The 14,201-nt window shown below is 45.3% G+C and overlaps 2 protein-coding genes across 2 annotated transcripts; one reads left to right on the forward strand and one right to left on the reverse strand.

Annotated features, from left to right (window-relative positions):
• Positions 1–575: 575 nt before the first annotated feature.
• On the reverse strand, positions 576–12,965 carry LOC117643831. Its single transcript, XM_034382946.1, has 2 exons — positions 12,808–12,965; positions 576–960 (listed from the first exon to the last, which is right to left on the reverse strand). The coding sequence occupies exons 1-2, from the start codon at positions 12,859–12,861 to the stop codon at positions 691–693; spliced, it is 324 nt and encodes a 107-aa protein (XP_034238837.1). The 5' UTR covers positions 12,862–12,965; the 3' UTR covers positions 576–690.
• LOC117643830 lies at positions 10,728–11,821 on the forward strand. Its single transcript, XM_034382945.1, has 3 exons — positions 10,728–10,905; positions 11,025–11,278; positions 11,509–11,821. The coding sequence occupies exons 2-3, from the start codon at positions 11,032–11,034 to the stop codon at positions 11,709–11,711; spliced, it is 450 nt and encodes a 149-aa protein (XP_034238836.1). The 5' UTR covers positions 10,728–10,905; positions 11,025–11,031; the 3' UTR covers positions 11,712–11,821.
• Positions 12,966–14,201: the final 1,236 nt, after the last annotated feature.

The raw sequence follows: 14,201 nt of genomic DNA on the forward strand, positions 1-14,201 counted from the left end.
AGCCCCGCTACACAGGGCAGTTATCCCAAGTGGAAGAAAAAGGACGCATGCCCTGTCTTATTCGGAAGGATGCAGCCGGGTTTAGTCGCAGTCTGAAGGCTCTACCCTTTTCGCTCTACTTGGGAAATGCCCTTCCTGGTAAACCTGGCTGCAAACAGCAGTAATCAAAGGGTGTGGGTCCAAACGTGGAAAACAATGTCAAGCAAGCCGCCTTGGCTCACATGTAGCCAGGTGTTTTCGCTGTCTGAAGGCTCTATCAACGCGTGGCTTTGAGCGGGAAATGCCCAGAGCGGTCGGTAAATCCCGCCTACAAGCGGCAGTTGTCACAAGTGCCGGACCTGAGCGGAGCAGAATTTATGTCCAGCCAACTTCACAATGATGTAGCCGGGTGTTGTCGCTGTCTGAGTGCTCTGCCCGGCAAGGGCGAGTCGCATCCGAATCTGGGCCCATTTTCATAGTTTACTCTCGTTGTTTGTCAAAGACATCCCCACGACCATCATGTTTTCAGAGTGTATGCAAACTTTAACAAACATTGTTGGGAGAAGAAGAGATCCAACATTTGCGTCGAATATTTTATTTCATCTCAGTTCTTAGCTTTAACAATAGATGATCTCTAGTCCGAACTGGTACCACTGGAGGTTTCACTCGCCCCCAGGCACATGTTATCCTGGGTTTGCACCCTTTTGCTTGCTAGGTGGAGAGGGGCTTGGCGAGGGACTCGATGAGGCACTGCTTGGCGGTGGCCGTGACGGCAGCTTCGGGGGTAGGGGAGTAGTCCAGCAGGCATTTGACGATGTAATTAGGTAGAGCCTCCTTCTTGATTCCGTACCTCACTTGATCTTTAGATTCCCTATAGCAGTACCCCCCGGGGGCTTCGAAGGATCCCGAGGTAGGAATAGGCTCCAAGCATACCCAGACGCGGTCATTAAGCTCCTTCTGCTGGGCGGGGGTGTAGTGGTGCTGTGCAAACAAAACGAAACACGGACGTTAGCTGTTAATTAGCTGTTAATAGCTGTTAATGTTCATTGGCGTGTGTAAGTTTTCGACTGATTGGCTAAACCGTGCAGGCGTATTTCATACATCACTCACGAAGTTTTTAACAGATGATATGAAACATCATCTCGTTAGGACTCTCAACACAATAAACATTCATCTATGGACATTTATTTGTTCACAGAATCATGAACACTTCAGATGTCCATACCAGGCTCTGAACAATTATTGTGAGTGCTTATGCACTGTTCTGTTCGTAATTGGACGGAAAAATGTCTATGGACGAAGTCTAGAGACAAAATTGCAATCAAAAGGGAAACGTTTTTAAGCGTTACCAAATGTACACATAATTGTCCATGGCTTTTAAACAATAGTATGTGCAACTGTGTACAAACTTGTCCGTCGGTAGGACACATCTCTTTGTTTCTAGACCTTGGGGACTAACAATGTCTATGGCTTATGGACATATTTGTTTCATTTTCTAAAGACTTTTGTTATGGACTTTCTTGTGAACATCATTACGGACATAGTTGTCCACATTTATGAACTATGAAGCGATTAGTTTATATGCAAAAAAGCTTCAAAAAATTTGTGGACAAATTTGTCTATGGTTTGTCTTTGAATTTGTCGCCATTTGTTAACGCTTAAAAACGTTCCCGCCTTAGACACAAAATAGGGTACTTCGGAGAAAGCGTAGACCGGAAGTCAGCGACAGAACAGGAGAAACAAAAGAGCATCGCGCGGCCGTGCTGAGCGGTGGTGGGGGTCGAAATCGGCGGAGTGGGGGTGAAGGCGGCGCGCGCATGCTGCCCCCACTCTGCCGATTCCGGCCCCCTCCACCGCTCAGCACGGCCGCACGACGCTCATTTGTTTCTCCCGTTCTGTCGCTGACTTCCGGTCTAGTTTTCCTCCGAAGTACCCTATCGTTCGTTAACTGGTAACAAAAATATCCATTAGGGTGGGCCGTAAAACACGATTTTTCGATATCGCAAACGTAATATTCTTAAATAACAAAATGATAAAGCAATATAATGTCATGCAGTAGAAGGAGATTCACATGTCAAATCCATGTCGCAGGATCCCTGCGTAACATTGTACAGCTGCGAGCCATTAACTTCTGAGTACGTATTTGAAGGAGAAGGAAGAGGCACCTGTAACAAGAAGCAGCCAGGATAAATGAAAGGTCCTATTAATACGCATAGAAAAACAGCAAGAATAGAACTAGAAAATCATTCGTCCCACCACAACAGGGAATAGCGCGCCAAAGTTACTTCATGGCAATACAAACTCAACGCGATCTGGGCCAGGTCTGTAACTTAAAGCTTGACCCTCGCGCATCGACGTTGAAAATTCGAAAATTTGACTTTTACGGGTTTTTCTAAAAACAGCCATAGAAACTGAACCTGATGTCCAAATGATGTTTCCGAGACGGAAATGGAAACGTCTGATCATGCTTTATCAGTTTAAGACCACCGGGACCCTCTACGAGCAGTAGGGGACTGATGAGAGAAAATTACAAAATTACTATTTTTTCCGTTTTTTACAAAATGCAAAAATTGCCTTCAGGGTTTGATACGGCCATCCTGACGTCACCGTACCCGAACCATACCCCGAATCATCTTCTCTAAGGACCCCTTCCCCGTTTTCAGCGCACGGGGTACCCCGGGATCCGTTCACATGTTAGGATTTGGACGTCAAAAATACATGTTTTACTAAAAATGCAAATTATCGGTACTCAGGGCACTGTAGGGCACTCGTCTTGTCCGTATGAACTGTAGTGACTTAAAATCGATTACTAGATGGTGTCTTTTCGTTGCAGGAACCCACCAGTATATAGACAATCGGACGAAGAGACCTTTAGCACGCTATTTGCACTGTAAACACTCTACCAAAAATGTCCTGTAAATGCCGTTAATTTATTACCAGTTTTCACTTTAGGTCAATTCACAGCGTTTACTGTGAGCTGCTCACGGGATTCACTGTGATCTTGTTCGCGGTGTTCACTGTGATCTGGTCCCCAGTAAACACTGTGAGTTTGACGCCGCTAAGCACCGAAGTACTGCAAATCAGGCTCCAATTCACGGCGTTTACTGTGGCCAGATCACAGTGAACACTGTAACCGAGATGACAGTGAACGCCGTGAACTAGTTCACAGCAAACGCCGTGAATTGCATAACAGCAAACATTGGTAATAAATTAACGGCGTTGACAGGACATTTTTTGTAGAGTGAATCTCGTTAATCTGGACTTAAAACGTATTTCAGGCCATAAATGGCTCGTCTGGATTAACGACAGAAGGTGGTTGCACGTTTATACGGGTTATTCTTATCCATTGTGTAGATTCTCATTTCCTTTCTCGCCGTTATGTCCGTTTGCAACGGCCCATGGAACATACTTATGCTTAGTGCGCTGTGGAGTTGAGCCCCCCGTAGACAGGCCCCTGTTTCGTTTGTCTTCGTTATGGCAGGGGGTGGCAACGGCCTAGGGAGAGCGTGAAGCGATGCTCGCGCCGTCAGTGCAGAGGTTGCGCACTTGTTCGAGATTATAAAAACTAGACTGTGTTTTTCAAAACACTTTGCACCGATGGAAAGGGCTTGAAATTTAGGGTGCATTAGGCTAATTGCTCTTCTCGAAACTCTCCCCTTACCTAATATTAAGGTGCAGTAAAAACACCGAAAAACACAAAAATCATAACATTGAGGAAAAAACTCGAATGCGCCATGTTGATGTAAATGATTTCGCCCTTGTGTTCGGTTGAATTGGAAGCATCGAGCAGTCTACTAAGCCTAATGCACCCCAAATTTTGTGCTCCTTCGATCTGTGCAAAGCGTTTTGCGACCAACGGCCTAGATCTTACAATCGAAGCAAAATAAAATAAGTAACCCCTGCAAGTCACTCGCGCATGGCTTCACGCGCTTCCTAGGCCGTTGCCGCCCCCTGGTTATGGTAGTTTCTCAATACCGTTAAAATTTGTGCGTAGGACTGCCTGCGACAGCCGCAGGGACATGTAACGCCAGTTGACCAATTTTGGAAGTGATGCCTTCTTACAGGTAAACATTTACCTTCGTTCTGGCGTACTGTACCTTCGCGTTTTGCTCCATTCTCCTGCATACAGTATCAAGGTGTCAACTTATACATGCGCTGTAGGAAAAATCCACGGGAAAAATACAGGCACAGTCTCGTAGAACATTTGCCTGCACGGAAAAAAAGAATTTGTTGTGACAACGAAAATGTATGTTGATTTTGGGATAGCAAAAAAAAAAATTGTTAGACGTACTATAAATTTGTTGTGAGAACGAACACTTTGCTCTCACGACAAATTATTCGTCAGGAGTACAAACATTCATTTTTATTGTGTTTAGTACTCCTGACGACATAGTTCGTTGTCAGAACGAAATGTTCGTTCTGACAACAAATTGGTAGTACGCCCAACAACTTTTTTTAGCTATCCCAAAATCAACATACATTTTCGTTGTCACAACAAATTCTTTTTTTACGTGTGGTACCACCGTACCTCAGCCAGTACGGCTTTTGGGGTACGGAGTACGGTTTTTCATGACATAGGATCTCATGGGAAGCACGGTTTTTGGGTACAGCTGTTCTGTACATCGTGTGGTACGGTCTAGCCGTACCTTCACTGTTAGAAATTCTGTCGTAAATTAGCGACAAAAAAGTCGCTAATTTTGATAGCGACGGAAATCGTTCCTAAACTACTTCGTCGTAACTGAACGACTAAAAAATCATTTCTCTACGACAATGTCGTAATCACGATTACATATTTTGACACCTGAAATCCCCGAAAAGGAGGTGAAAAGTTACAATTTTGCTCACTTATTTACGATTTGTGTCGTTTATTTACGATTTATACCACAAATTTACGACAAGAGTCGTAAATGTACGACTGAAGTCATAACTGCACGACATATTCCAAAGATAATTTACGATTGTTCGTAAACTTACGATTAAGTCGTAAATTTACGACTTAATTCGTTTTAAAACGAAACGTGTCGCTATCAAAATTAGCGACAAATATGTCGTACATCTACGACTCAAGTCGTATATTTACGACTTGAGTCGTAACAAAATATGTCGTTTAAAAACGACATAATTGTTCTACAAAATGTCGCAAATTTACGATTATTTTTAACAGTGTTTTTCCTTCAAATGAACGGTCTTTTTAAAAGTGTCGTAGCCCCACCAGTGGTTGGGTGGGTAAGGGTGGTGGTGAATCTCGACATGCTGCCACCTTCTCGTGGTGAGGTCTGAGTCGTCTCGGATTTTCCGGGCGAGCCAAGAGCAGTACAGTGGAAACCGGATGTTTGAAAAACGGATTTAACCGAACCTTCAATGGAAATGGCGTTATCCGATTGTCAATATACTGGTAGGTGCCTGTGACGCAAAGACACCATCTAGTAATGGATTTTGATTCACTACAGTTCATACCAGGGGCGGACTGGGACCAAAAGGGCCCTGGCGGAGGGTTCCTCTAGGGGCCCCGGAACATTGTGCGACCCCCCCCCACAAAAAATAGCATTCAAATCAGGAAAAAAGCAGGTAATGCTTTGTAAAAAATTTGAAATCTATAATTTTTTTATCCTTTCCCCTGTGGGCCCCTTTCGAGCCCATGCTTGCTTTTTGGGCACTTTTTGAGCCCTTGCTTAGAAGGCCGGTTTTGGGCCCATGCTCGTGTGGGCCCTTTGTGCTCCCTTGTCCTGTAGCCCTTTTTGGGCCCTTTTTCTTGGGCCCTCTTTGGGCCCTTGCACTTGTGCACCCTTGTCCTGTAGCCCCTTTAAGGCTCTTGAACTAGTTGGCCCTTTGTGGGCGGCCTGGCGGCCCTGTAGCCCTTTGGGGGCCCTTTTTCTTAGGCGAATTTTGGGCCCTTGCTCTGTAGCCCAGAAAAGGCCAAAAGGCCCTTGCTCTTTGAGACCATGAGGCCTTGGGCCCTTGTTCCTTGAGCCCCATCGGACTCCGAGCGAATCTAGGGCCCTTTGGTCTATTTAGGTCTTTTGAAGTAAGTCCAGGGGCCCTTTGGCCCATTTACGTCTTTTGGAGCAAGACCAGGGGCCCTTCGGGCCCAAGGGCCCAGGCGGCGATCGCCGCCTAGCCGCCCGGGCCAGTCCGCCCCTGGTTCATACGGACAAGACGAGTGCCCTACAGTGCCCTGAGTACCGATAATTTGCATTTTTAGTAAAACATGTATTAGCCTAATGCACCCTAAATTTCAAGCCCTTTCCATCGGTGCAAAGTGTTTTGAAAAACACAGTCTAGTTTTTATAATCTCGAACAAGTGCGCAACCTCTGCACTGACGGCGCGAGCATCGCTTCACGCTCTCCCTAGGCCGTTGCCACCCCCTGCCATAACGAAGACAAACGAAACAGGGGCCTGTCTACGGGGGGCTCAACTCCACAGCGCACTAAGCATAAGTATGTTCCATGGGCCGTTGCAAACGGACATAACGGCGAGAAAGGAAATGAGAATCTACACAATGGATAAGAATAACCCGTATAAACGTGCAACCACCTTCTGTCGTTAATCCAGACGAGCCATTTATGGCCTGAAATACGTTTTAAGTCCAGATTAACGAGATTTACAGTGCAAATAGCGTGCTAAAGGTCTCTTCGTCCGATTGTCTATATACTGGTGGGTTCCTGCGACGAAAAGACACCATCTAGTAATCGATTTTAAGTCACTACAGTTCATACGGACAAGACGAGTGCCCTACAGTGCCCTGAGTACCGATAATTTGCATTTTTAGTAAAACATGTATTTTTGACGTCCAAATCCTAACATGTGAACGGATCCCGGGGTACCCCGTGCGCTGAAAACGGGGAAGGGGTCCTTAGAGAAGATGATTCGGGGTATGGTTCGGGTACGGTGACGTCAGGATGGCCGTATCAAACCCTGAAGGCAATTTTTGCATTTTGTAAAAAACGGAAAAAATAGTAATTTTGTAATTTTCTCTCATCAGTCCCCTACTGCTCGTAGAGGGTCCCGGTGGTCTTAAACTGATAAAGCATGATCAGACGTTTCCATTTCCGTCTCGGAAACATCATTTGGACATCAGGTTCAGTTTCTATGGCTGTTTTTAGAAAAACCCGTAAAAGTCAAATTTTCGAATTTTCAACGTCGATGCGCGAGGGTCAAGCTTTAAGTTACAGACCTGGCCCAGATCGCGTTGAGTTTGTATTGCCATGAAGTAACTTTGGCGCGCTATTACGTTTGCGATATCGAAAAATCGTGTTTTACGGCCCACCCTAATGGATATTTTTGTTACCAGTTAACGAACGATTTTGTGTCTAAGGCGGGAACGTTTTTAAGCGTTAACAAATGGCGACAAATTCAAAGACAAACCATAGACAAATTTGTCCACAAATTTTTTGAAGCTTTTTTGCATAAACTAATCGCTTCATAGTTCATAAATGTGGACAACTATGTCCGTAATGATGTTCACAAGAAAGTCCATAACAAAAGTCTTTAGAAAATGAAACAAATATGTCCATAAGCCATAGACATTGTTAGTCCCCAAGGTCTAGAAACAAAGAGATGTGTCCTACCGACGGACAAGTTTGTACACAGTTGCACATACTATTGTTTAAAAGCCATGGACAATTATGTGTACATTTGGTAACGCTTAAAAACGTTTCCCTTTTGATTGCAATTTTGTCTCTAGACTTCGTCCATAGACATTTTTCCGTCCAATTACGAACAGAACAGTGCATAAGCACTCACAATAATTGTTCAGAGCCTGGTATGGACATCTGAAGTGTTCATGATTCTGTGAACAAATAAATGTCCATAGATGAATGTTTATTGTGTTGAGAGTCCTAACGAGATGATGTTTCATATCATCTGTTAAAAACTTCGTGAGTGATGTATGAAATACGCCTGCACGGTTTAGCCAATCAGTCGAAAACTTACACACGCCAATGAACATTAACAGCTATTAACAGCTAATTAACAGCTAACGTCCGTGTTTCGTTTTGTTTGCACAGCACCACTACACCCCCGCCCAGCAGAAGGAGCTTAATGACCGCGTCTGGGTATGCTTGGAGCCTATTCCTACCTCGGGATCCTTCGAAGCCCCCGGGGGGTACTGCTATAGGGAATCTAAAGATCAAGTGAGCTTCGGAATCAAGAAGGAGGCTCTACCTAATTACATCGTCAAATGCCTGCTGGACTACTCCCCTACCCCCGAAGCTGCCGTCACGGCCACCGCCAAGCAGTGCCTCATCGAGTCCCTCGCCAAGCCCCTCTCCACCTAGCAAGCAAAAGGGTGCAAACCCAGGATAACATGTGCCTGGGGGCGAGTGAAACCTCCCGTGGTACCAGCTCGGACTAGAGATCATCTATTGTTAAAGCTAAGAACTGAGATGAAATAAAATATTCGACGCAAATGTTGGATCTCTTCTTCTCCCAACAATGTTTGTTAAAGTTTGCGTACACTCTGAAAACACGATGGTCGTGGGGATGACTTTGACAAACAACGAGAGTGAACTATGAAATAATGGGCCCAGATTCGGATGCGACTCGCCCTTGCCGGGCAGAGCACTCAGACAGCGACAACACCCGGCTACATCATTGTGAAGTTGGCTGGACATAAATTCTGCTCCACTCAGGTCCGGCACTTGTGACAACTGCCGCTTGTAGGCGGGATTTACCGACCGCTCTGGGCATTTCCCGCTCAAAGCCACGCGTTGATAGAGCCTTCAGACAGCAAAAACACCCTACATGTGAGCCAGGGCGGCCTGCTTGACATTTTTTCCACGTTTGGACCCGCACCCTTTGATAACTGCAGTTTGCAGCCGGGTTTACCAGGAAGGGCATTTCCCAAGTAGAGCGAAAAGGATAGAGCCTTCAGACTGTGACTAAATCCGGCTGCATCCTTCCGAATAAGGCAGGGCATGCGTCCTTTTTCTTCCACTTGGGATAACTGCCCTGTGTAGCCGGGCTTTGCCGGTTAATGCTTTTTTGAGCCGATCGACATGAAAAAGTCTTGAGACGGCGTCAAAACCTAGCTCCACGAGGCTCCCGGGGCGCGTCACCAACTAAATTGCTGATCTCCCCAAAGCATGACTTGCAAAGCTTCTTTCCAGGCACTAAATGCAGGGTGACCTTTGCCTTCTTGTAGAGGCTATAAGTTATGACTTTTGTTCCTCCCACTGACCCCTTGAGGTGGTAGTTTGGTAAAGGATTACAGCATAACAAATGCTCAAACAGGGTTAAGTACGACAATTCATGAGAATCACACACAGTTTGCAGTGACGATCTGCCAGATCGCAAGCGAAGTATCTTCCATTCCTCCGCACTAAAGTCTTTTTCTTCTTGAATGGCGTTTCTTGCTCGCACGTATGGCCCAAGTGTTCGCCGATAGAACACATTGTTAAAGGTGCTAGTCAAAATTGTCCCTCAAAAGCGAGCAAAATTCTGTTCCTGCTAGCAACGAAATCAGGCACTCCAACAAAAACATTCAAGCCTGGTACACCATAAAAACATAAAAACATTTACGGCCCACCCTAATATCCATAGCCATTTGCTGTGAATAGCAACAATGCAGATCGTAAAATGCATCGTAATTATTTGTTGCAGAAAGATGGCGAGCAGCAAGTTAGCTCAAACCACGTACACTGTGATTCCAAACTCTATGATCTTTACCCATGTGGTGCAATGCATTGAGACATCGCACCATAATACCATCAGTGCAAGCCACATCGCATCTTTCCGCGATGCTTCCCCAAAATGCCCTATGCTTATGCATGGGAAGGCATTGCACCAATCGGTGTGGTGAAAATGGGTTCAAACGCATTGTACCAACTGATCCAGGAAGAGGAAGAAGGGGATGACTCAATTTTGGCCATTTTCAAGGAGAAACAAAAAACTGATGGCAACTAAAACAAAACAAATGAATGTTGCAGATAATAATAATCTCAAAAAGTATGTGTCAAATTTTGAGAAAAGAAAAAAAAACACACATTTAAAGTGTAAGTTCACTTTGAAGAGTGTTTCTACAACTTATCACTTTCCGTTTTAATTGAAAACAGAGTCAGCTTAACTCGTATTTCCAAATTTCCAAATTCCAAGAGGAATTTGGAGACAAGTCAAGTGGAGCTAATAGTCCGCGTAAAGTGTTTGTTCCTCAGGTGTATTTTTTGGACTTGGCTGTTTTTCCAACTTAAAATTTAAAAATGAAGGGGGAATAAGTTGACTTGATCCTTTTTACACTAGATTTATAAAAATACAAGTTAAGTTATATCCTTTGGTCAACTTTTTTAAACAGACTCATGTCGACTTTGGCTGAGTTATCTCCATTTTCCGATGAAACTTGGACTGTTAATGGGGTAACGTTGAGATATATCATTTTGCCACGTGAATTTTCTCTTTAACTGGTAAGAATTGAATCAAATAGTTTGGTGTACTGATGTAAATCATTCTAAGGCACATCAATAAAATAGAAACTCAATTTGGAGATAAGTCAAGTTATTCCCTCCTTCCGCTTCCTGGATCAATTGACTGACGCTACACTAGGGATTTAAAGCCCGGTAAATTTACCGGTAAGAAACGGTAATTTACCGGTAATTTACGGTAATTTACCCGGACCCCGGTAAAATAGGTAAAAAACGAGAATATTGAGAAAGAGGCTGAAATCTGCGTTGTATGGTTAGTTTTAGTTGTGGATTTGCATTTGCATCGTTTAAATTTGCCGCCCTCCGCCCTCCCTGATCGCCAGTCCCTGTCAGCGCCTTCTAGACCCGGGCCGACAGGCCGACTCGCACAGGGGGGAATACTCAACTTTGTTGCGGTGGTGTAACAGAGACGCTGCGCGTCTAAAGCTGCGATAAAATAGTTGTTTTTGACTAGAAATTGTAAATGTGAGATTCTACATTCTGAACTCAAGACGCACGGTGCACGCCAAGGTAAGCAAAGCTGTTTTCAGCCCTCAACCCACAGAAAATTTGAGCGCGCCGAAGGCCTGGGACGGCCAAGGCGAATTTCCTGACCAGTTTTTGAGAGCGATTTCTGTGTTATTGCTCAGGTCCACCATGGTGCGTGGAAAGCTGGAGGTGCACGCTTGTTTTTTGGAATCGAAGGACGACGCTGGAAAGTCCAAAGCCACTTGCAAATACTGTGGGAAAATTTATGTGCCCAACATAACGCGCCAGAAGAAACACATTTTACATGAATGCAAGCTGGTACCTGCCCTGGTCAGGGCCAGGTATGCCCCAGAATTTCCTGTCCCATCTACATCCACGCCATCGACCAGCTCTCAAGCAGATCCAGACGATCCAGGTAAGACTATATGATTTATAAAGTGAGGTTAGGGTTCCCCGACGGGGGAAGAGTCAGGGGAGGGGAAGGGGAAGGGTGGGGTGTGCTGTGCTCTGTGTGCGAGGCGAGGGGAATACCTCGTCGGCCTGGTCGCGCATGCGCGTATCTGAGTCCGAACGGAAGGGACCGGGGCGGGAAGAGCGCGAACTTTTAAACGTAATTTTATTGAGGCTTGCGGGACTTTTTTGCAGGTGACGGCGACAGAATGAGTGTTGATAACAGTGGGACTGCAACTACATCTGCAGCGTCCACCTCTTCACTGCAAGGCGCGGACTCATCACACTCGTCTGGAGGCGGAGGTGTGAAGCGCAAAGCATCAATGGACCGATTCGTCGACCACACTGGACCCCTTTCGAAAATCGCGAGGCTGAAAAAACGAGTAGGCGCGCATTGAAACTGCCCCTCCATTGTTGCTGAGGTTGGATTGTTTGGCATGCTTTTAAAGGCTGCGGTTGTCTTGTCATGTTTTCCTCAATTCTGTAGAACAGTTCTTACTCACAACGTGAAAACAGCACCATGGTTGGTTTGACAAACTTTATAAACTCGGGAGGGGTGACTTCGGAACGCGGGTGACTTTCGTTTGGCGAACATGAGCACTGTTAGTCACGAGATGGAGTGAGGTGGTCATGGTATTAACTGAATCAGGTTTGACCAGAACTCTTTTCTATTGGTTATTTTGAATTTAGCGCATGCGCACTTTGAAATTTTTGGATTTTCTCATAATCATTGAACAGTTGGCACTGCACGGTCCAATACATGGCTATTTAAAAATAGCCAAATGTGAAAATGGGAACACCTTGCAATGCGATTAGCATTGGAATTTTTTTATTTTGTAATGCCATTCCAATCAAAAAATTAAACGTTTTCAACTTGATCTATATTATTTTTGATGATTTTCCTTTTCCTTGATGTTTATTTCAGGGTTTTTTCAATATTCTCGATTTTTACCGTAAATTACGGTAAATTACCAATTTTACCGTAAATTACCGTCAGGGTTGAAAATGACCGGTAATTTTAAAACCCTACGCTACACCCATAGCGTTTGGGTTCTCAGTGTAGTGACGCCGTTGCGTTCCACGGTAGGCGTGGACGTTGTTTATCGCTTCGCAAATTGAAATGCCATTGTAGCTTATGTAAGCTGTGCCAATTGAAGTCTCATCTGGACCAAGACATAACAGTCGTCAATATTTAAGTGCGACATCCAATCCATTTATTCACTGGTAAAACAAAAGCGTTACTCTATGCTTGATTGAATAAAGCATAAAGTTACGATTGCAGACGTTACGCGTGAAATGCAGCAGTCAATAGAAATTTCCCCGGCGGCCTGTTACGCTTGAGAACACGGTTACACTGCGCTTTTGTTTCACCAGTGTTTCCGTGCCGACTTATCAAACAGTGAAGAAATGTGAGTCGTCTTTTTGCACTTTCTTAGAATATACTTTATAACAAAGTTCGTCTTGAACGAGAAGTAGTAAGGCTATTGGACTCACGGCGTATGCGGTCGCCACCACCAGGGCCAGGACGATAAGAAGAGTGCGAGACATGTTGCTGTCGTGTGGACTGAACGCTGATTGAGGAACACGCAGTTCTCCTTGCTATTTAAAGGGCTCTGATTACTCGAGCGTCATTTTCGTGGCAGCTGGCATGATGAGCACTTTGAAAATCAACATGGCGTTTGGAAGTTCTGTGGCGCACTTGTGTGCTGTAACATTTCGATAATAGTGGCCGGTGTTAGTCAAATGACCCTGCACTTTTTCCGCATGCAATGCCGCTTTGCACATCGATTGTTAAGGCCAAAAGAAACGTTTTGACCCGCAGACGCATTTTTTTTATCCCTTAGGAAAAAAGTTATGAAGGGTTAAATTTAACATGGCGCCTTACGGGAATTTCGGGTAGGCAACCCGCAGCGCACGGCGGTGGTTTCCGCGTCGCGGCCGCGAGTTTTGGCCCAAAAGTGGGACTTCCAGTTGGAATTTCCGAACCAAATTTTCAGGGTTGCTTAAGAAGGGTTCAAAGATCACGTTGCCGTCGAGCACTTGTCAAAATTGTGACTGAGGCCGATTCTGCGAGGCCTCAAAGTCCAAATTTCGGGAAATTTAACAAGGTGGTGTTCAAAGCCGTCCAAATCCTTAACGGTGCGCAGAACACGTTGCGTCTTCGGCGGGATCAATAAAGTGGAGTGTCCTAAACACGCTCCAGGTGGTCGATTTTTCAAATTTGACCTGGAGTTTGAGATAATCGATTTTTTTGGGGACATTGCAGCTCGGCCGGCGAGCCGCGGCGTTACCAGATTAGCACGCACAGGGGTTTTTGACGATACATGTTGCAAAAATGAAGCGCGCTAGACTCTTTTCACGCAGTGCTCCGCAAACTATGCCACAATCACAACCAAATGCCAAATTTTGAACCTGATAGGGGCCGGGGAACGTCCCTAAATGAGGACGGGAAAACGGCTCCGGACGCCGAAATGACAGACTTATGCCGCAGTGCTCGGCGAGCGTGGCGTAAGGGCACGTTTTTGGAGAATAATTGTGCGTTATAGAAGCAAGGTAGACTCTTTCCGCGCAGTGCCCCGCTAACTGTGCCACAATCACAAGCAAATGTCAAATTTTGAGCCCGGCGGGGGCCGGGGAACGTCCCTAAATGTGGGCGGGAAAACGACTCGGGACGCCGAAATGACAAACTTTTGCCGCAATGCTCAAATGCCGCAATGCCCAAACGTCAAATTTTGAGCCAGCCCGGGGGAACATCCCCAAATGAGGCGGTGGAAAACAGCTGCTGAAGCATTTTAAAGGCGCTTTTCAAACGTGTTTTGTTTTTCAAACTCACTCAAACGTCACATGTGGTTGCGCTGTACACACTCTCATTTCAGTTACGTGACACA

Source organism: Thrips palmi, unplaced genomic scaffold (assembly GCF_012932325.1).
Source record: "Thrips palmi isolate BJ-2018 unplaced genomic scaffold, TpBJ-2018v1 HiC_scaffold_17, whole genome shotgun sequence".
NCBI classification, from domain to species: domain Eukaryota; kingdom Metazoa; phylum Arthropoda; class Insecta; order Thysanoptera; family Thripidae; genus Thrips; species Thrips palmi.

What these genes read in the sequence shown, in the direction of transcription:
- LOC117643830 (XM_034382945.1), top strand. Translation starts at nt 11,032, where the DNA reads ATGGTGCGTGGAAAGCTGGAGGTGCACGCTTGTTTTTTGGAATCGAAG. An exon ending in AGCAGATCCAGACGATCCAG is followed by an intron (nt 11,279 to 11,508) that starts GTAAGACTATAT and finishes ACTTTTTTGCAG; the next exon opens with GTGACGGCGACAGAATGAGT.
- LOC117643831 (XM_034382946.1), bottom strand. Translation starts at nt 12,861, where the DNA reads ATGTCTCGCACTCTTCTTATCGTCCTGGCCCTGGTGGTGGCGACCGCA. An exon ending in TGGTGGCGACCGCATACGCC is followed by an intron (nt 961 to 12,807) that starts GTGAGTCCAATA and finishes TTGTTTGCACAG; the next exon opens with CACCACTACACCCCCGCCCA.